General features: G+C 48.5%; 1 protein-coding gene across 2 annotated transcripts in view; it reads right to left on the bottom strand.

Moving 5' to 3' along the window:
- HIRA (histone cell cycle regulator) overlaps positions 1-20,064 on the bottom strand; it is an 80,383-nt gene that overhangs the window by 35,585 nt on the left and 24,734 nt on the right. For both annotated transcript variants that reach the window (XM_073559102.1, XM_073559104.1), the window contains exons 13-21: positions 17,516-17,601; positions 17,203-17,391; positions 15,302-15,460; positions 14,941-15,136; positions 1,998-2,099; positions 1,615-1,763; positions 1,355-1,516; positions 435-493; positions 189-294 (exon numbers count right to left, since the gene is read on the bottom strand). In XM_073559102.1, coding sequence (XP_073415203.1) covers positions 189-294; positions 435-493; positions 1,355-1,516; positions 1,615-1,763; positions 1,998-2,099; positions 14,941-15,136; positions 15,302-15,460; positions 17,203-17,391; positions 17,516-17,601 — 1,208 coding nt within the window. The remainder of the gene's footprint in view (positions 1-188; positions 295-434; positions 494-1,354; positions 1,517-1,614; positions 1,764-1,997; positions 2,100-14,940; positions 15,137-15,301; positions 15,461-17,202; positions 17,392-17,515; positions 17,602-20,064) is intronic.

Raw genomic sequence — 20,064 nt, 5'->3', positions numbered from 1 at the left:
GCAGGTTAATAGCATTATCAGACATGACAGGTTCTCTGTAACTAGTAGGAACGGAATCTTATTGTTTGGGATCAAAAACTCTACATTAATTGTTAGGATTCTTACTACCATACACAAACCCAATCACATGTAGTTATTACAACTGTGCAAAATGGGATGATCCTAGAATTACACATTTAAAGTCTTACCACGTGGAGAGTGCAGGATTAAAGCAATATGCTTTCCCATTAGACAAGCTTAGTACAGGTACTCCTCTCTGCGTAAGCAACGTTTGAGAAACCAACAGGTCATTCCCTAAGTACAAATAAATGGTGGGGAAAAATATATATCTCTCAATATCTGATAAAATTAACGGAAAAATAGCATTTTAGCCAATAATGTATTAGAATATAAACAAACAAGCAATAAAACAACTGGAATACAGAAGTGGTTACCTGTTAATATGGGCAATAAAGATTCATTCCTTATAACCGCTTTCTGATTGTGGACATCCCTAAAAAACACAACAAATGCAGCTATAAACACATGTGAAATACCATGTTATCACAGTAATGTAAATACTCTGATCAGCCATAACATGAAAGGGGGTTTCCATTCTCTTTTTTTATTTTTTATTTAGAATATAGGATTCTGGTGATTGTTACAGCGAGCATGAATGCTGCAGCCAATCTTTAGAGAGGATGCCTTTTCCCTAAAGTGAATCCTGACGCATAATATTTCCCAGGTAAGTAATGCAGCAGGGCGTCCACATGATGAAAAAAATAAACATGATTCATCTGGCCAGGCCAATTTCTTCCATTGTTCCATGGTCTTGGTTTAATGTATTTGTGCCAACAATAGTATCTTTTGGTAACAGACAGTGAACAGCATGGGCATATAGTCATCTGCCATTGTGCAGCTCTATACGTAACAAGCTGCAATGCACAGTGTGTTTCCAAAAACCTATCATCCTACTTCAGCATTACATGTATCAGTAATTTGTTTTACTGTAGGATCAGGTAGGATGGACTAGTATTCACTCCTCATTGGGCAACTTCTGGCAGGTAGTGCATTCTGGAAACACCCTACACAACCTGCCACTATGAAGCTGCCCTATTCCAAGTCATGCAGCCATCACAATTTAGCTCATTTGTCAAACTTGCTTGAATGCTTATGTTTACCAGTTATTCCGGCATTCAAGATATCAGATTCAAGAAATGACTGTTCACTTGCTGCCAAATAGATCCATTCCCTGACAAGTGCCACTGTCCCAGGATAACCAATGTCATTCACTTTAACCTGTCAATAGTTTTAATGCTGTGGGAGATCGATATACAAGCAATTGCTTCATGCAGGACAATTTTCAATTACTCACCAAACAGAAAGAGCAGCTGAGGACGTGAGAGCCATGACAAAGCGGCCTGTGCATTGTATAGTAGAGATTTGGGAAGGCAGAATGATAGGTGGAAATACTCGTCTGCCACTGCTAGAAAACATTGATAACATTCGCTTCTCACAAGCTACACAAACCATCTCACTATTGTATGTAAAAAAAAAAAAAAAAGGAAACCGTTACAAATTTATACGATACTTGCTAGATTGCTTCAAAACACCCAGCCATGTGACAATACTAACTTGCTTCCTGCTGCTGCAAGTATGCGACTTGTAAGCACCGTCCTCCATTCCTTCCCGTCTCTGTTACACTTGAGCTGGCTTATTTTTGATCCGCCTACTGATCGGAAATCATTCTCTACTTCAATGTATATTGTGGGGTCTGCACTAATCTGAAAAGTTGGAAAAGTAAGTACATTCTTGGCATTTGAGTAACCTGACAAAATACATAAACACAATTGGAACACTGCAGAACTATTAACAGTGAAACTGTTGGAACGCAAAGCATCAAACCGAATATGCTGGTTTTAGTTCTAACCCTATTTTGTATTCCATGTGCTCAACTTTTGGAAAATTTTTGAAAATCAACAGATTGCTTATTTTTTTAATTTATATAGTTGACTGACCTGCAAGGTAAAAGATTTCTGAATGGTTGGGATGGGCAATCGAAGCGATATTGCAGAAGTCATACATGCTAAGTCCTTCTCGGATGTTGAAGCCACCTGAGACTTAAAATATTAAATTAAACAATTGAGTTAATCGGATTTTAAAACGAGGAAATTAAACAAAAGCGAGGCTTATACTACTATGGAGAAGCCTCTGTACTGATCATGTAGCAGGGTTCAGGTGCATGTTGAACATAAATGAAAAGCACTTATGGCCCTGATCATGAAAGCGATTACATCAGAATTCTGACATCAATCGCTATGGTAAGTCGCAATTATTTTCTGCAATCCAAAGTTTTGCCAAAGTGGGCAGATGGCACAGCTCATAATGAATTAGACAAGCTTGACGACACCAGAAATCTATGACTGGAGTTAAGATTTTTGTCGACGTGTACGCCACTTTTCAAAGCCGCACCTAATTCATCAAGAGAATTAGGAGCATCTACCCACACCCTCTCATCAAGACTGGCGTGGATAATGCCAGTTCTTGATGACTTGGGGTGAAGGTGAAATTATACTTGCTGCTGAAACTGAAGTATTTATATTTTATATTTTGAGTAGCTCCATGAATGGTACTGCAAGTGCGCGCCTATAGTAGTGAATGGTATAGGTCATCAATATTAAAGGAAACCATTAAACTTTTTCATATCAATCTAACAATGTTTGCTTTAGATCTGCAAATTTATACAGTATTGAGGATGCTTGGATAAAGCAATTTACTACCCTTAGGTTACAATAATAGGTTTAATAGATTTTTCAAAAGCTGTTAAAACATACCAAGTATTAGAATCCTTTATACACTGGCAGCATGAATCATTTGTAATGATCCCTTTACACATCCAATAAGGCTAGACAGCTCTATATTTTTGGCACAGAGTGCTATTCTTCTCCCCCCTCACATCTATAAATTCTTTTGCCAGTTGCCATCACTATCCGCCCAAATATTATTTAGGTTAAAAGTGGTACACTGATCGGAGGTAGCAATAGGAAGGTTTTACAGTGCTGAAGGAAAACAGAAATGCAATGAAAGGAAATAGGGATTTTTGTGTACTCACTGTAAAATCCTTTTCTCCGAGCCATTAATTGGGGGACACAGAGACAGTGGGTGTTATGCTGCTGCCACTAGGAGGACACTAAGCAAATCAGAAAGAAAAAAAGTTAACTTCTCCCCTGCAGTATACACCCTGCAGCTGGATGAGATGTCTCCAGTTCAGTGAAAAAAGCAGTAGGAGCTTAAACAGTCAACAGTAATGAACTATGTCAAAACCTAGGAATACTACAAATGAGCCAGTAGGCTAAACAGGACGGGTGCTCTGTCCCCCATTGAATGGCTCGGAGAAAAGGATTTAACGGTGAGTGCACAAAAATTCCTACTTCTCCTACGCCTCATTGGGGGACACAGAGACAGTGGGACATTCTAAAGCAGTCCCTGGGTGGGGAGCATACATCTGCTAATACCCCATGTACCTCTGAGTTAAGGCTGAGGTACTGCCGATTGCAGGATTCGTCTGCCGAGAGCTGCATCTGCAGAGGCCTGAGAATGAATTTGGTAATGTTTTGAGAAGGTATGCAGACTGGACCAAGTCGCAGCCTTGCAAAACCTGTTTTGCCGTGGCCTGGTGCCGAATGGCCCACGAGGAGCCCACTGACCGGGTAGAGTGCACCTTAATCCCCGCAGAGACGGGCGCGTTCCTGACACGGTAGGATTCCTGAATCGCAGAGCGAATCCACCTAGCTAGCGTTGCTTTGGACGCGGCAAGGCCTTTCCTATGCCCCTGAGGAAGTATGAACAGGGCATCTGACCTGCGGAAGGGAGCCGTCTGCGAGATGTACCGTCTCAGCGCCCTAACCACATCCAGGCTGTGGAGGGCCTTCTCAATGCGATGGACTGGTGCTGGACAAAAGGAAGGCAAAACAATTTCCTCGTTGAGATGGAAAGAGGAAACGACCTTGGGCATGAAGGATGGGGACGTCCTGAGAACCACCTTGTCCTGATTGAAGTGATGGCTACTAGAAAGACCACTTTCCAAGAGAGGATGGTCAATGACACGTCCTGCAGCAGTTCAAAAGGATCCTCTTGTAAGGCCCCGAGAACCAGGTTAAGGTCCCATGGTTCTAGTGGATTCCTATAAGGAGGCGCTACATGGTAAACTCCTTGAATAAACGTCCTGACCTGAGGTTTGGTGGCAATTCTTTGTTGGAAAAGCACTGACAAGGCCGAAATTTGGCCCTTGAGCGAGCTAAGCGCGAGGCCTGATCTTAGTCCGGATTGAAGAAACTCCAATATTCTCGGAATGGAGAATACCAGAGGGGAACGACCATGATCCTTGCACAATCAAAAGAATATTTTCCAGGTGCGGTGATAGATACGTCTGGATACTGGCTTCCTAGCACCAATCAAGGTGGAGATGTCGTCGGGAGAGAATCCAGCCTGTGCTAAAATCCAGGATTCAACAGCTATGCCGTCAAAGACAAGGCCCTGGAGTTCTGGTGGTAAATCGGGCCCTGAGAAAGCAGATCCAAGCGATCTGGAAGTCACCAGGGAACGTCGGCGACCAGCTTTATTAGTTCCGCATACCATGCTCGGCGCGGCCAATCTGGCGCGACTAGGATCACAGGCACTCCCTCTGCTCTAAGCTTCTTGACGACCCTCGGAAGCAAGGGAAGAGGGGGAAAGATGTACGGAAGCCGGAACCGGTGCCATGGCAGCACCAGGGCGTCCGCTCCGATGGCACATGGATCGCGCGATGGGGCAATGAACCGAGACACCTTGTTGTTTAGCCTGGAGCTAATGAGGTCCACATCCGGAGTCCCCCAACGAAGACAGATCTGGTGAAAGACTTCTGGATGAAGAGACCACTCTCCTGAGGCAATGCCTTGGCGACTGAGAAAATCTGCCACCCAATTTTCCACGCCGGGGATGTGAATTGCTGAGATGGAGGAATGGTTGGTCTCGGCCCAATGGAGGGATGTGACTCACTTCGTGCATGACCATCTTGCTCCGGGTACCTCCCTGGCGGTTGATATACGCTACAGCCGTGGCGTTGTCTGATTGGATCCTGATGGGGTGACCTGCAAGGAGATGGTGGAAACTCCGTAGAGCCAATCTGATCGCTCGAATCTCTAAGATGTTGATGGGGAGACGCGATTCTTGGGTTGACCAACGACCCTGTGCCGTGTGGTGACGAAAGACCGCACCCCAGCCAAGAAGACTTGCGTCGGTGGTTACTATCAACCATCTTACCGGGAGAAAGGACCTTCCTTGATTCAGGGAGGACTTCAGAGTCCACCACTTGAGGGTTTACCTGACCCGCAGGGACAGAAGGATCCGACGGTCCAGGGAGAACGGGTTCTTGTCCCAAGCTGACAGCAACTGGTGTTGTAAGGGACAAAGATGGAACTGTGCAAACGGAACTGCTTCCATGGCAGCTACCATTTTTCCAAGAACACTCATGCTGAAACGAATGGAGTGAGAAGCTGGACGGGAAAGAGTTCGCACTGCCTGTTGTAAAGCTTGCGTCTTTTCTGGAGGGAGAATGACCAACCCGCGGGACGTGTCCAAGATCATTCCTAAAAAGGAGATTTTTGTGTACTCACCGTAAAATCTCTTTCTCTTAGCCTTTAATTGGTGGACACAGAACCGTGGGTGTTATGCTGCTGTCCACTAGGAGGCGACACTATGCATAATCTGAAAAAGATTAACTTTGGCTCCTCCTCTGCAGTATACACCCCTGGACAGCGTCAGCCTTCTCCAGTTTTGTGCCAAAGCATAAGGAGGAACGTAACCAAATAACATAACCATGCCTGTAAGAAGGCTACTATGTACGAGCTCAAAGAACAATATGAGAACTCAACAGTAAACAACGGCCCGTAAGGGCAACAGGGTGGGAGCTGTGTCCCCCAATTAAAGGCTAAGAGAAAGAGATTTTACGGTGAGTACACAAAAATCTCCTTTACTCTGTCGCCTAATTGGGGGACACAGAACCGTGGGACGTCCCAAAGCAGTCCCTGGGTGGGAAGCAGTGGACGAATATTGTGTTGACAGTTCCCTAGACTTGGGGTACTGCCGCCTGCAGAACCAGTCTACCCAGGCTCGCATCCGCTGAGGACTGGGTATGAACACTGTAGTGTTTCGTAAACGTGTGTAGGCTAGTCCAAGTGGCCGCCTTACACACTTGTTGTGCCGAAGCCGGATGCCGAATGGCCCAGGAGGCCCCTACTGCCCGTGTAGAGTGTGCCGTGATACCGGCCGGAAGAGGGGAACTGTTAAGTCGGTAGGCCTCATGTATGGTTGACTTGATCCACCTGGCAAGGGTAGCCTTGGAAGCCGGCAGCCCCTTGCGACTACCTTCCGGAAGAATGAAGAGGGAATCAGATTTCCGGAAAGGTGCAGTCCTGGACACGTAAATCCGCAATGCTCTGACGAGGTCAAGCGTATGCAGAGCCTTCTCCACTCTATGAACCGGAACCGGGCAAAGGGATGGCAGTGAAATCTCCTCATTGAGGTGAAAGTTGGACACAACCTTCGGAAGGAAGGATGGTACCGTGCGGAGAACCACCTTGTCCTGGTGAAAGGCTAGGAAAGGCCGTCTGCAGGAAAGTGCTGACAATTCCGACACTCTGCGTAACGAGGTGATCGCCACTAGAAAAACCACTTTCTGAGACAGAATGGAGAGTGGAACTTCTCTAAGAGGTTCGAAGGGTGGAGCTTACAATGCTGTCAGGACCAGATTGAGGTCCCACGTATCCAGCGGACGTTTGTAGGGAGGAACCAATCGGGAAACTCCCTGGATGAAAGTCCTTACTTGCGGTTTAATAGCAATGCGCTTTTGAAAAAGGACTGAAAGCGCCGACACCTGACTCTTAAGCGAACTTAAGGATAGCTTGGCATCTAGGCCCGATTGCAGAAAACCTAGTACCTTCGGGAGGGAATAAGGGAGTGGGACTTGTCCATGAGATTCGCACCAAGAAAAGAAAGCTCTCCAGGTACGATAATAGAGCTTGGCGGAGGCAGGCTTCCTTGCCCTGATCATAGTTGCAATGACTGCCGGTGAAAAACCTGCCTGGGTTAGAATCCAGGTTTCAAGGGCCATGCCGTCAAATTGAGAGCCCCTGAATTCTGGTGGAAGAACGGACCTTGAGACAGAAGGTCGTGATGGTCGGGTAGACGCCAGGGGGCATCTGCTGTAAGTTGGACGATGTCGGCGTACCATGTACGTCTGGGCCAGTCTGGCGCGATGAGGATGGTCGGAACTCCCTCTTGCTTGATCTTCCTCACGACCCTGTCGATTAGGGGGAGGGGTGGAAAAATGTACAGGAGTCGGAACTGGGACCAGTCCTGGACCAGGGCATCCGCTCCAAGCGACCGCGGGTCGTGTGTCCTGGCCATGAAATTAGGGACCTTGGTATTGAGATGGGATGCCATTAGGTCCACCTCCGGGGTTCCCCAGCGTTGACAGATCTGGTAAAAAATCTCGGGATGGAGAGACCACTCCCCCGAGTCCATTCCTTGCCTGCTGAGGAAGTCAGCTTCCCAGTTTTCTACACCCGGAATGTGTACCGACCTCGTGTCTTCCGCCCAGCGGAGGATATGAGCCACTTCTCTCATCGCCTGGGCGCTGCGGGTCCCGCCTTAGGGGTTCACGTATGCCACAGCCGTGGCATTGTCCGACTGTATCCGTATGTGCGAGGCTGCAAGCAAGTGATGAAAGGCTCTCAGTGCCAAGAGGATGGCCCTGATTTCCAGAACATTGATGGGCAATGTCACTTCCCTCGGTGACCACTTGCCCTGTGATGTAGGTGCACCGCCCCCCAGCCTGTCAGGCTTGCATCGGTAGTCAGGATCTTCCATTGTCCTGAGAGGAATGGCTTCCCTCGTGTAAGCGAGGTTGGTTTGAGCCACCAATGCAGGGACCTCCTGGTTGATGACGTCAACCTGAACTCCCTGTCGAGGGAGAAGGGGTTCCTGTCCCAAGATCTGAGTATGGCTAGTTGAAGGACCCTGAGGTGAAACTGGGCAAATGGCACTGCCTCTATTGCTGCTGCCATCCGGCCGAGGACTCTCATGGCAAACCGGAGAGATCGAAGAGGACTGCGAAGGAGTGTGCGAACTCCCAGACAGATGGCCAGTGTCTTGTCCTTGGGAAGGAGCACCAGGCCCCTGGCGGTGTCGAATACCATTCCCAGGAATGTTAGAGTCCGAGTAGGGATAGTCGACGATTTCTGTAGGTTGACTAGCCATCCCAGGCGACTCAGTGTCTAGTGTGATTGAGACACTGACCTCGCAGTCTTTGAAAGTGGGAGACTTGATGAGGAGGTCGTCCAGGTACGGGACGACTAGGATGCCTCTTGAGTGCAGGACGTCCATGGTGGCCGCCATGACTTTGGTGAACGTTCTTGGAGCCGTGGCGAGTCCGAACGGAAGGGCGACAAACTGGTAGTGGTTTTGGTTGACCGCGAACCTGAGAAACCTTTGGTGGGCGGGAGCCATTGGTATGTAGAGATACGCATCCTGTATGTCTATGGAGGCGAGGTATTCTCCTTGGTCCATGGATGCAATGATGGACCGGAGGGACTCCATGCGGAAATGACAGACCCGTACGTAATTGTTGAGCTGTTTTAGGTCCAGTATGGGTCGGACGCCGCCCTCCTTTCTTGGGGACTACGAACAAATTTGAGTAGAATCCTCGGAATCTCTCGTTGGCGGGAACCGGCACCACAACTCCTGATTGAAGGAGAGAGGAAACCGCTTGGTGGAAAGCACGAGCCTTTTCTGGTGGTGTTGGGAGGAATAGAAAGGAAGAACCGGTTCGGTGGAACGGAAGTGAACTCTATCTTGTATCCGGAAGACACTATTTCCCTGACCCACCTGTCTTCTGTAATAGGCAGCCAGACTTGCTGAAAGAGTAAAAGTCGGCCGCCTACTGGTGGGGTGTCTTCCGGAGGTCGCGAGTCATGGTGAAGCGAAGTTCTGAGGTTTTCCTCCCTTGGGTTTCGCTTGGCCTGCTTTCGACTGCCAAGCCCTGTCCGGTCGCTGCTGCGTCCGTGGGTTGTCCCTGCGTGGAGGACGGTTACGGTTTTGCACTGGGCGCGAAACGGACCAGCCCGAGGAATTCCGAAAGGATCGGAATCGCGTCTGGTTTCTTCGTTTAAACGTGCGTTTCGGTTTTAGTTGAGGGAGAGAGGTACTCTTACCCCCAGTGGCATTGGCTATCATGGTGTCCAACTTTTCGCCGAAAAGTCTTCCAGTAAAATATGGAAGTCGCGTGAGGGACTTCTTTGAGGCCGCATCCGCTTTCCATTCTCGCAGCCAGAGGATGCGTCGGATCGTGATGGCGTTTGATGCTATTCCCGCTACACCTCTGGCGGAATCCAGGGCTGCATGAATCATGTAGTCTGCTACCACTGCTATCTGGACCGCTTAGTCCGAGAGCTCAGGATTTGAAGCCTCAAGACCCTCCTGTAGTTTTTTGGCCCAAGCCAGGATGGCCTTGGCTGCCCAAACTGAAGCAAACGCTGGGCCCAGAGAGGCGCCTGCCGCTTCGAAAATAGAACGAGCCATGCGTTCTACTTGCCGGTCTGCTGCGTCCCTGAGGGTTGAGCTATCCGGCAGAGAGAGTAAAGTCTGCGCTGCTAGCCTAGAAACCGGAGGGTCCACTTCAGGTCGATCTGTCCATTGTTTGGTGTCTTTCTGTGGGAAGGGGTACTTCGCTTCCAAATATTTGCGATTAGCGAATTTTTTCTCAGGCTGCGCAAACTGTTTGGTAAGTATATTCTCAAACTCATGGTGATTAGGGAAGACCTTAGGTGGTTTCTGAACACTTTCGAAGCAAATCCTATGTTCTGGGACTTCCGGGGCCGACTCTGGAATTATTAGCACCCGATGAATGGCAGAAATTATGTCCTCAACTAGCGCTGTATTGCTAGGGGGAGAAGGTACCACGGACCTGTCCGTTTCGTTATCTGAGTCGGAGTCACAGATGCCCTCCGAATCCTGTGCCTCGCTAAGGTGATCCCTGGAGGGCGACCTGGGGCGGGGGTCTTCTGTGGTGGGGGATCCCTGTGGTAAATTGCACTGTCTGTCTGTGGCAGGGGACTGCCCAGGAGACCTGGAATGACGCTGTCTCTCCCTGGAGGGGGACGACCTTGTGCTATAGTGCGACTCAGGTGATCGAGACCTGTGGGTCCGCTTACGTCTATGAGAGTCGGAAGCAACATGTTCCTGAGACAAGCTGTCCGTTTGCTGTGTACCGTCCATAGCCGGGGCCCGACTCTGCAGAGCTTGCAGCAATGTAGCAGTTAGGTTGTCTATGGACTGTGTCATAGACTGAGACATCTGAGTTGCCCATTCTGGCGTGGCCTGTGACACTGAAGCGTCAGTAGGGACTCCCTGGGGTTCTGACCCAGAGTTCTGGATGCAGTCCCGGCAGTGCGGATACGTGCTGTCACTAGGGAGCGTGGCTTTGCAGGCTGTGCAGAATGCATAGAAACATTCCTGCCTGGTTCTCTTCCTTGAGCCTGGCATAGTGCACAGAGGCTGGCTATTAGGGATCGAACAGGGGTGGCTACGCAGAGGGAACCCACAGAGAGCCTTATAGGAAGTATAGATTCACAGCTGAGTAATGAGAACCCAGCTGTGAGCTTACCCCACCGGTGTGCCCCTAGGTCCAGCGCCGACAGATCCCAGTTCTGTGCCCCCCGGAGACCGCTGTGATGCTCCTCTCCTGGATCTCATCCAGAAAAAATGGCCACCGGGACTCTGAGGAGAGGGAGGAGGGGGCGGAGAGCTGAAAAGGGCGCCCTCCCCCGGCCCCAACAGGATCCCTCAGCTGGTCTGGGGTCCCTGGAAGCTGCGGAATGCTGTCTGATCTCCGACCCTACCTGAGGCATCTCAACCTAATGCCCCCTGCGGGGGATTAGGGAGGGTGCGTCTGTCACCGTCAGTGGGTCTTCATCCTCGCCTCAACCTCAACCCAGACCCCTTAAAGGGGTTGGGGAAGGAGGGGGGTCTCGACCTCGAACCAGGACCCGAGGGACTGGGGAGGGAGCGACATGGGGAATAGCCACCTCGACCTCAACCGGGTACCCCTAATAGGGGACCGAGGAGGGAGCCATGCTGGGAGTCTCGCTGGAGACCCACTTTTCTTCATCTGTATTTCCGGACGAAAAAAGGAAAGAAAAAAAACGGAAGAAAAAAGGTGTGCCTCCTTGCGACACTAAGCAAAAACAGGAGAAGGCTGACGCCGTCCAGGGGTGTATACTGCAGAGGAGGAGCCAAAGTTAATCTTTTTCAGATTATGCATAGTGTCGCCTCCTAGTGGACAGCAGCATAACACCCACGGTTCTGTGTCCCCCAATTAGGCGACAGAGTAAAGGAGATTTGCTGAGCCGGTTTCGGGGAAGACTTTTCAAAGTTTATCTTCCACCCCAGGCGTGAAAGTGTATTTACTATTATCTCCACAGATTCTTCGCAGGCTGAAAGGGACGGACCCTTGATGAGCAGGTCGTCGAGGTACGGTAACACTACTACACCCCGAGAGTGGAGAATGGCCATGACAGCCGCCATGACCTTGGTAAAGACCCTGGGGGCAGTGGCGAGTCCGAAGGGCAAGGCCACGAACTGGAAGTGTTCCTCATGAATTGCAAAGCGCAGGAACTGCTGGTGAGACGGGCAGATTGGGATGTGAAGGTAAGCGTCCTTGATGTCGATGGATGTTAGGAACTCTCCTTTCTCCATGGAAGCGACCACTGACCGGAGAGATTCCATTCGGAATCGCCGAACCGCGACAAACTGATTTAACAGTTTGAGATCCTGAATGGGACGCATCGAGCCGTCTTTCTTTGGAACCACAAAAAGGTTTGAATAAAATCCTCTGAACCTCTCGTGATGAGGGACCGGAATGATGACGCCGTCCCTTAAGAGAGCTTGAACAGCCCGAAGGAAGGCTCTTGTCTTTCCCTTGGGCGGAGAGGAAAGGAAAAAACGAGTTGGAGGGGGAGAGGAAAACTCTATCTTGTATCCGGAGGACACTAGCTCCCTGACCCACTTGTCGTGGACGACCGTGAGCCAGGTGTGGCTGAAGGAAAGTAGACGGCCGCCTACTTTGTCCGCCTCCGCCGGATACCGCAACAAGTCATTGGGTAGATCTCGGAGACCTGGCTCCTTTGGAACCAGAAGCCCTAGGTCTGGGTTTCCAAGGACGGTTAGGTCTGTACAAGACCTGGGAGCCTCTGTCCCCGCGCGAAGATGGACCTGATCCGGAAGAGAAGGTAGAGGACCAACCGGAGTTGTTGCGAAAGGAACGAAAGCGCGCCGGCTGTTGGTTGCGAAACGGCCGAGCAGCTTTTTGTTGAGGGAGAAATTTACTCTTTCCCCCGGTAGCATCAGAAATGAGTTGATCTAGTTTCTCTCCAAAAAGGCGACCTGTTTGAAACGGGAGAGAAGCTCCGCCAGTCGCGGAGCCAGAGGGCTCTTCTAATGGAGACTGCATTAGCGGCAGTTTGAGCAGCGCAATTGACGGCGTCAAAAGAGGCGTCCACTACGAAGTCCGCAGCGTGAATTATCTGCCTGGCGACCGCGGTTGCTTCCGGAGGAAGATTGGCGTCCTGGAAGGAGGTAATCAAGACCTCTGCCCAAGCGGCCATTGCTTTCGAGACCCAAATTGCCGCGAAAGATGGACAAAGCGCTGCTTCTGAAGCTTCAAAAACTGAACGGGCAAGGTAGTCAATCTGACGATCGGAGGGGTTTTTGATCGAGGACCCCTCGGACACAGACAGAAGTGCCTTTGAAGCCAGGCGCGATACAGGCGGGTCCGCCGGAGGGGACTGTAACCAATCTTTCATTAGGTCTGGGTCAAAGGGGTATTTAGCCTGAGTAGACTTGTGCCCTGTGAATCGCTTATGCGGACAATCTCTATTTTGCTGAACCACCTCCTTATAGTCCGGATGGCTGGTAAATAACCTACGCACGCGCTTGGTTTTCTTAAGAGAAATAGGATGTGTTGGAGCGGGAACATTATCCTCATCCAACTTCAGGATCTTGTTAACTGATTCTATAAGAGAATCAAGTGACTCTTGAACAGATGGAGGATTCTGAGGGGCAGACGTGTCAGAATCAAAATCAGTCGTGCTCGCTGAGAAACCCAGGAGAGGGAGAGCGAGAGATAGGAGCCGCAGATGCAGAAGCGCGAACAGGGCTAGAGGAAGTGTCATGGGTCCGCTTTCTAGAGCTCCGACCATCCCTTGAACGAGAACGGCCCCTGCTGGCGGACGGTTCCCTTTCAACGCCAGAGCTTTCCTCGGGGGATAAGGACGCCTCCTGGTTCAAAGAGCCCTCCCGAAGGGAGAATATAGCCTGGGTCAGAGACTCTACCGATCGTGACAGGCACGCAGCCCACTCAGGGGTACTAGACGCAAGAGACCCGTCGGCAGCGGCGGCAGGCGATCGCCCACACCTGCGCTCACAGGCCGGGTCGCAGTCAGTACAGATTGGATTAGTCTGTGCACTAGGTAAGCCAGCCTTGCAAGAGGTACACACTGTAAAAAACGCAGTGTGCTTTTTAGCAACCCGCTTCACTTCCTTAGATTGAGACCTGAAAGGGTTAACGGCAGAGTCTGCTGCAGCTGCAGGGAACGTGCCGGGAAGGGGTTAAGCTTTAATCTGGGATAGATGCAGCTTACCCGGTCCTAATCTGGGGTAGAAGGAGCTTACCCGGTCTTATCTTGGGTCCCCCCGGGAGGAATGGCTGTTGCCTTGCGGTGACACCCAGTATGCGGCTGCTCGCCTCACAGCTTGAGGAAAAAAAGGATATGGCCCCCCGAGATTAGGAGCACGCGTCTCGTACAGGCTGAGAGGTGCCAAGCGAGGGGGGCGGCGCCAATAGCGCGGGCGGCGCTATTCCAATTGCGGCCTAGTAGGCCGGAAAAGCCGGGGCCTGGATTTTGAGCCTACCCGAGGTAGGCGCCGGTGGGCGGCGCATTTAAATTGCCGCCTAGCAGGCCAGAAAGCCGGCGCGACGGTGAGGGCCGCGATGGGCGCTGAGAGCTCCTGGGTGCACCGCCGCTGACTACATCAGCGCTACTCCCGGGGGACAGGACCCGGCCCCATACCTCCACTCCAACGTTCAGCGCTGTCCGGTCCTCTATGCAGGCTCTCATCCTCCAGGATGAAGCAGAGATGGATGAGTTCTTAAAGGGGCGACGCTCAATCGACCCTCCCTATGATAGGGGGATGGAGAGCTATGGGGCTGATTCAGGGCCTACGTAAGCGCTGTCCCAGTCTTCTCCGTTACGTGCGCCTGCCCCGGACGGGAACTTCCATCAAGCATCATCGCCAAAGGTAGAGGAATCAGCCCCAAAATCGTCGCAGGAAAGGTACGTGAAGGGTTACTCCACGTGCTTGCCTGTTGTTGGTTCGGGGGAGAGCGGGCCGTAGAAAGGAACCATCGCCCCCCCCCTTCACTCCGTTAATTAAAAAATAAAAATTTACAGAAAAATTCAAAATTTAAATAAAAACGGTGGGGTCTGAAACCAGACCCAAGTGCCTCCTACAGACACTAAGCAAGAACTGGAGATATCTCATCCAGCTGCGGAGTGTACACTGCAGGGGAGGAGTTAACTTTTTTCTTTCTGATTTGCTTAGTGTCCTCCTAGTGGCAGCAGCATAACACCCACTGTCTCTGTGTCCCCCAATGAGGCGTAGGAGAAATCAATTTTTAAACACTTCTTAGTGAAAGGATACTCCTCGATCGATCCAGTGACAGCATAGGTGATCACTTCCAAACTTGGCACAACCCCTTTAAAGAACATATAGCTATAGCTAGGTACACCTTGAATTGTGCTGCCCATTACACCATGGGTGGTACTGAGGATTTGGGATTTAAAAAGATAAAACTGTTTCAGTAACCTGCACAGCGAGAGAAACAGACATCATGCGCGAGTCTTTCCGAGGTCGTCCCTTTTTTCTTTTTTCGCCAAGGTCTGCATCTAATTCTGCTTTCCGTTTGGTGAGAGACTTTGCTGCATTATTCTTTTCTTCACTGTCGCTACTACTGTCTACTTCACGTGGTTTTGCTTCTTTAGATACACTATGATCTTTTGGTCTGCATAAAGAATATAAAAAACTATTTGGCACACATACCCAAAGCAGATTCACAAATCATGCATAAAAGAAACAAAAAAAACTAACATTCCCTTGTGATACTGTAAATTTTAAGGTACACTTTTTTTTTTTTTTTTTTTTTTTTTAGGTTCTTTACGATACATACCGATCAGCAGCGATCTGGTTTGCATGCGAAATTCCTGTTGTCCCTGAGGTGGCTTTTGATCGTTCAGTGAATCGAGAATCAAGTGCTTTCATGGGCTCAATCTTCGGCTGGGCAGAGACGCTTGTAGGTGTCAACGGAGTAACGGTGGTGGTGTTTACACTGTATTAAATGGTTAGAGGACATGGAAATTGTAATGATCTCACAGTAAACAGTTTCACAGTTATCTATTCTGACTAGAATCAACCCCCAAGAGAAAAAACAAATATATGAAATTAAATAAACTGAATTGTTTTATGTACTGTAATAACATCATTCTGTAAAAATCTACACACACAGAGGTAACTATTTCAAACAAAACATATTAAACAAAAGCTATAGCGCAAATAAAAACTATCCTTTGCTATTAGCAACAAAAAGTCTTGTGTAGTAGCCAAAATTAGGACACTCCCCTAGTCATTAGATTGTCGACAGAACCCAGTGGATTTTGCCGACATTTATCTAATGTAGATGGCCACTTTTAAGAAAGTCTTGATGCAAACCCTAAAGGCCCCTCACACATAGCGATCTCGCTAGCGAGATCGCTGCAGAGTCACAAGTTTTGTGACACAACAGCAATCTCACCAGCGAGATCGCTGTGTGTGACAGCGATCAGCGAACGGCCCACCCCCTGCCGGGTATCGCTGATCGTTCTTGAAAGCTCTGGACTTTTCTTTGGTCGCTGGTCTCCCGCTGGCCAGCACGGGAGACCAGCGATCTGCAGGTAACTAATGTACACATCGGGTATCCAAGGGACGTGCGTCCCTTAGATACCCGATGTGTACGTTAGTTACCAGCTCCCTGCATCAGCGCACTGGTAACTAACGAACACAGCGACGCGGCGCGCTCGCCGTCGCTGTTCTGATCGCTGGTGAAGCCGTCTGTTTGACAGATCACCAGCGATCATGTAGCGATTCACCAGCGATCCTGACACGTTGATATCGTTGTCGGGATCGCTAGTGAGTCGCTATGTGTGATGGGGCCTTAAGATTAGTGATGAGTGCAAGTGCTCGTTACTCGACTTTACCTAGGGTGCTTGGGTATGCACTGAGTAGTACGGGGGCTCGAGTGACATGCTTGAGACCTTAGGTCGCATGTTTCGCGTCTGTTTGCCAAAAAGCATGCGAAGATTGCCCGTGTTTCTCAGGCAATCCCCGCATGTTTTGTGGCTGTCTAACAGATGCAAAACAAGTGACTGAGGGAACTCGAACATGTCACTCGAGCACCCGCGATACTCGGTGCATACCCCAAGCACCCTAGGTAAACTCGAGTAAGGAGCACTTCCGCTCATCACTACCTAGGATGCCCGACACCTTCAAGCAGACCTATCATTAAGATCACTTGGTTTACCTTCATGTCAGTAGTCATAAGCTCAGATAACTCTTATGAGTGCGCATTATATACTATAAAGGTTTTTAAGAAACCAATGACGCCAGAAGACTTCAAGAAAGATATCTCCAAATGATCCACGTGTATTACCACAGTGAATGGAACATGATGCCATGATTGATTATACTGGCCTATATTGAAAGTAGAGCTGCTACTACTAGTGCAACATTATGGTGTGGATCAGCGTAAAGTGAATGAATATTAAAACTTTTCCTTTCACTTGGAAATTTTAGCCTTGACAAATACTCCTTAGCAACAAGCAGAAAGCTCAGTCTTATTTTTCATTACTATGGCACTCCACTGCTAAGGAGAATACGTATACACTGCAAATTAAAATTTCTCTGCAAGTTACAGATTTACAAGATCAATTGGATCAATCATTGTACAACAATAAGTTAATATGTGAAAGAGACAGTAAAATCAGACGTTAACCAATAATTCCAGTGTTAGCTTTATATACGGTCATTTCACTGTACCTCTCTTTGTTGGCAGGCTCTTCTGCTGGTTTTGCATTTCCCACTGGTTCGAGGGTGGATTTAGTGCCTAAAGAACTGTTGGTGTTTGAATCCAGAGATAAGAGCTGCTGGTTGCTCTGAGATGACAGCATGGACCCTGCGACCGACCCCGATATAGGAATACTATTAAAAAAAGCTGTAGAAAAGTCCCTGCAAATATAAATAGCCAAAATAAAATGTGTTTATAACATTGTACTGTCATCACAACATGTGATGGATTATATTACAGCATTAAATATGACAAAAAAAAAAAGGTGTAGCAAGTCATACAAACCCAGTGTCCAGCTGGGCAATGCACAATGGGGTGATCCTACGCCGGCCATCCGCTGTCCTTGTTTCCACTTGTTTCTTTAAAAGGTTCTATTAAAAATATGATTGGTATTATAGGATATAAAAGGTTACTTGGAAATGCTACATGTTTCTCTTTCAGATAATCTGAGCATGCAAATGTGCAGAAAGTAATATCTGCTGCCTAAATCACTAAAATAAGTATCAAATTAAAAAAAAATAAAATGTGTATACAGATGACTATGTGGCTGTCTATAGTCAAGCCAGCCCTGTTATGCCAATACCAGTTAAGGTCAACTGAATAGTGACATGTGGCACTGAATGGGTGGAGACAGGCCGAGCAGAAACTAACGAGGCCTTAGAATCAAGCTGTAAAGAAAGCATAGCTAACTGCATGGTTTAGGACAGACAAAGAGATAATAATAACCAAGGGGTAATGTAAAATGCAGAATCTTTGGAATGATGAAAGGAATCAGGACCACCTTGCCTCAATATAGTCTCTATCTGGAACCACTGGTTCCAGGACTTTGAGAGACAAAGCATTTCAAGTTTGGCTAATTATTCTTTCACAGATTGTAAATGATACATAAACTGACACACCTCTACAACAAAAGGTAAAAGGTAGATCAATAATAGACCCTTGTTAAATGGAATGTGTCAGCAGGTTTTGCCATGTAATCGGAAAGCAGTAAAATATAGGACAAAAGAGCCGGATTCCAGTGACGTGTCACTTACTGGACTGCTTGGTGCAGTTTTGATAGAATCCCTGTTTTCTATGTTGTAGAAGTGGTAGCAAAGCTGTATATAAACCCGCCCACACCCGACTGGCAGCTTCCTTGTGTACATTGTGCATTTCAGCAAGCAGCCAATCACTGGTGGGTGCAGGGTTACACAGATTAGCCTGACTGCTGTGCACTTGAGACCTAGTGCTGCAGTGATAATCTCCGGATGATAAAATGCTAATCGTATTGAAACTAGAGATGAGCGGTGTTCGAGTCGAACTGTTCGCCAATTTCAAATCCGAGTTGTTTTGGGCGGTGTTCAAGCCGTTCGCTGAACTCGAACACTTTGCTTAAAATTCGGCTGCTCGATGTTACGTTTGAGAACGGTTCGTTCACCAAAAGCGTAACTTTATTTTCACAGTAATAATGGTTTTCAATGTTAAGAGACAGTTTCATGGCATAGTGGCTGGGGGTGGGGGGCGGGGGATAGATCTGTGCTGAAATAATGCACTTTTTTTTCCCCGCATTTACAGTGGGGCGGTGCAGTGTCTCAGCCTATCAGCAGTGCACACACACAAAGCAAAGTGCATGTTTTTTCACACAAGCAAGGGCATTGGCTGTGTATGTCACATGTCCTTGCCCTATAAGAAGCAGCCATTTCCCCCCATCGCCACCATTTTATCACTGCTGCAGCTTGTGTTAGACGGCACCGCTGCTGCTGTGGGCGCTCTACTGTAAAAGTGTGAATTGACAGCGAATTCAAGCTTACATACAGAGAGAGATTTAGGGAGTAGGGACTAGTTGTAATTACAGCCCTTTTCAGGGCTACATTACAGCAGTTCATAGCAAGTGTAGGCAGGCAGGTCTGTGCCAGTGCTGTGCTTGTCTTTTTCACAGCATCTGTCCAAATCTAGCTCAGCCAATCCTAGCATTGTCTGTTACTCAGCGGTGTAGTCCACCTGTCAAGGAGCTACACCGTGTGTTTCTAACAATTTTTTTTACCGCATCTTGTCCAGAAAAACCTTTTGGGCATAGTAGCAGTGTGTGCTACTCAGCGGTGTAGTCCACTTGTCAAGGAGCTACACCGTGTGTGTTTCTAATAATTTTTTACCGCATCTTGTGCAGAAAAACCTTTCTGGCCTAGTAGCGGTGTGTGCTACTCAGCGGTGTAGTCCACCTGTCAAGGAACTACACCGTGTGTGTTTCTAAATTTTTTTTTTACCACATCTAACCCAGAAAATCCTTTTGGGCATAGTACCACAATTTGGTCACTGAGCTCTGCTTGGTTTCCATCCATTGTTATTTGGGCAAACATCTACAGAGTTGCCAATAAATAACAACCACCAAAATGAGTGGCAAAAGGCCTGCTGCTGGTGGAAAGCAAAATAGGCGTGTTGCAAAGGGAAAAAAAAGGTTGTGTCCATGGGGTAGGTGCTAAAGCAACTGGAACATCTGCCAAAGAAAGACCATCTTCCAGCCAAAGTAAGATGTCTACTTCTTTTCATGGACAATCGGATATGATCCCTTTCTTGCGGACACGCCAATCACAAATTCCTGATGAGGCATAAAAAGAGCAGGTGCTTGAACGGATATCAAGTGCTCCCTCAAGTGGGCTCTCCTCCACCTCAACTACAACCTCACAAATACTCCAGTCCTCAGAGTTGTCACCCCCAGCGCACTTGCTTCCTCACAGCTCCCAAGTCTCCAGCCGCCTGTCTGAGTATGGTGTATCACAGATGGTTGAGTCTGCAGAGCTGTTTACTCATACTATCGCCTGGGAATCAGAGGTCTACTCCAAAGCTTATGTGAGTCC

Source organism: Dendrobates tinctorius, unplaced genomic scaffold (assembly GCF_039654945.1).
Source record: "Dendrobates tinctorius isolate UK_male_01 unplaced genomic scaffold, ASM3965494v1 ptg000265l, whole genome shotgun sequence".
Classification (NCBI taxonomy): domain Eukaryota; kingdom Metazoa; phylum Chordata; class Amphibia; order Anura; family Dendrobatidae; genus Dendrobates; species Dendrobates tinctorius.
The sequence above is the reverse complement of the archived record's forward strand: the minus strand, read 5'-3'. Positions and strand labels throughout refer to the sequence as shown.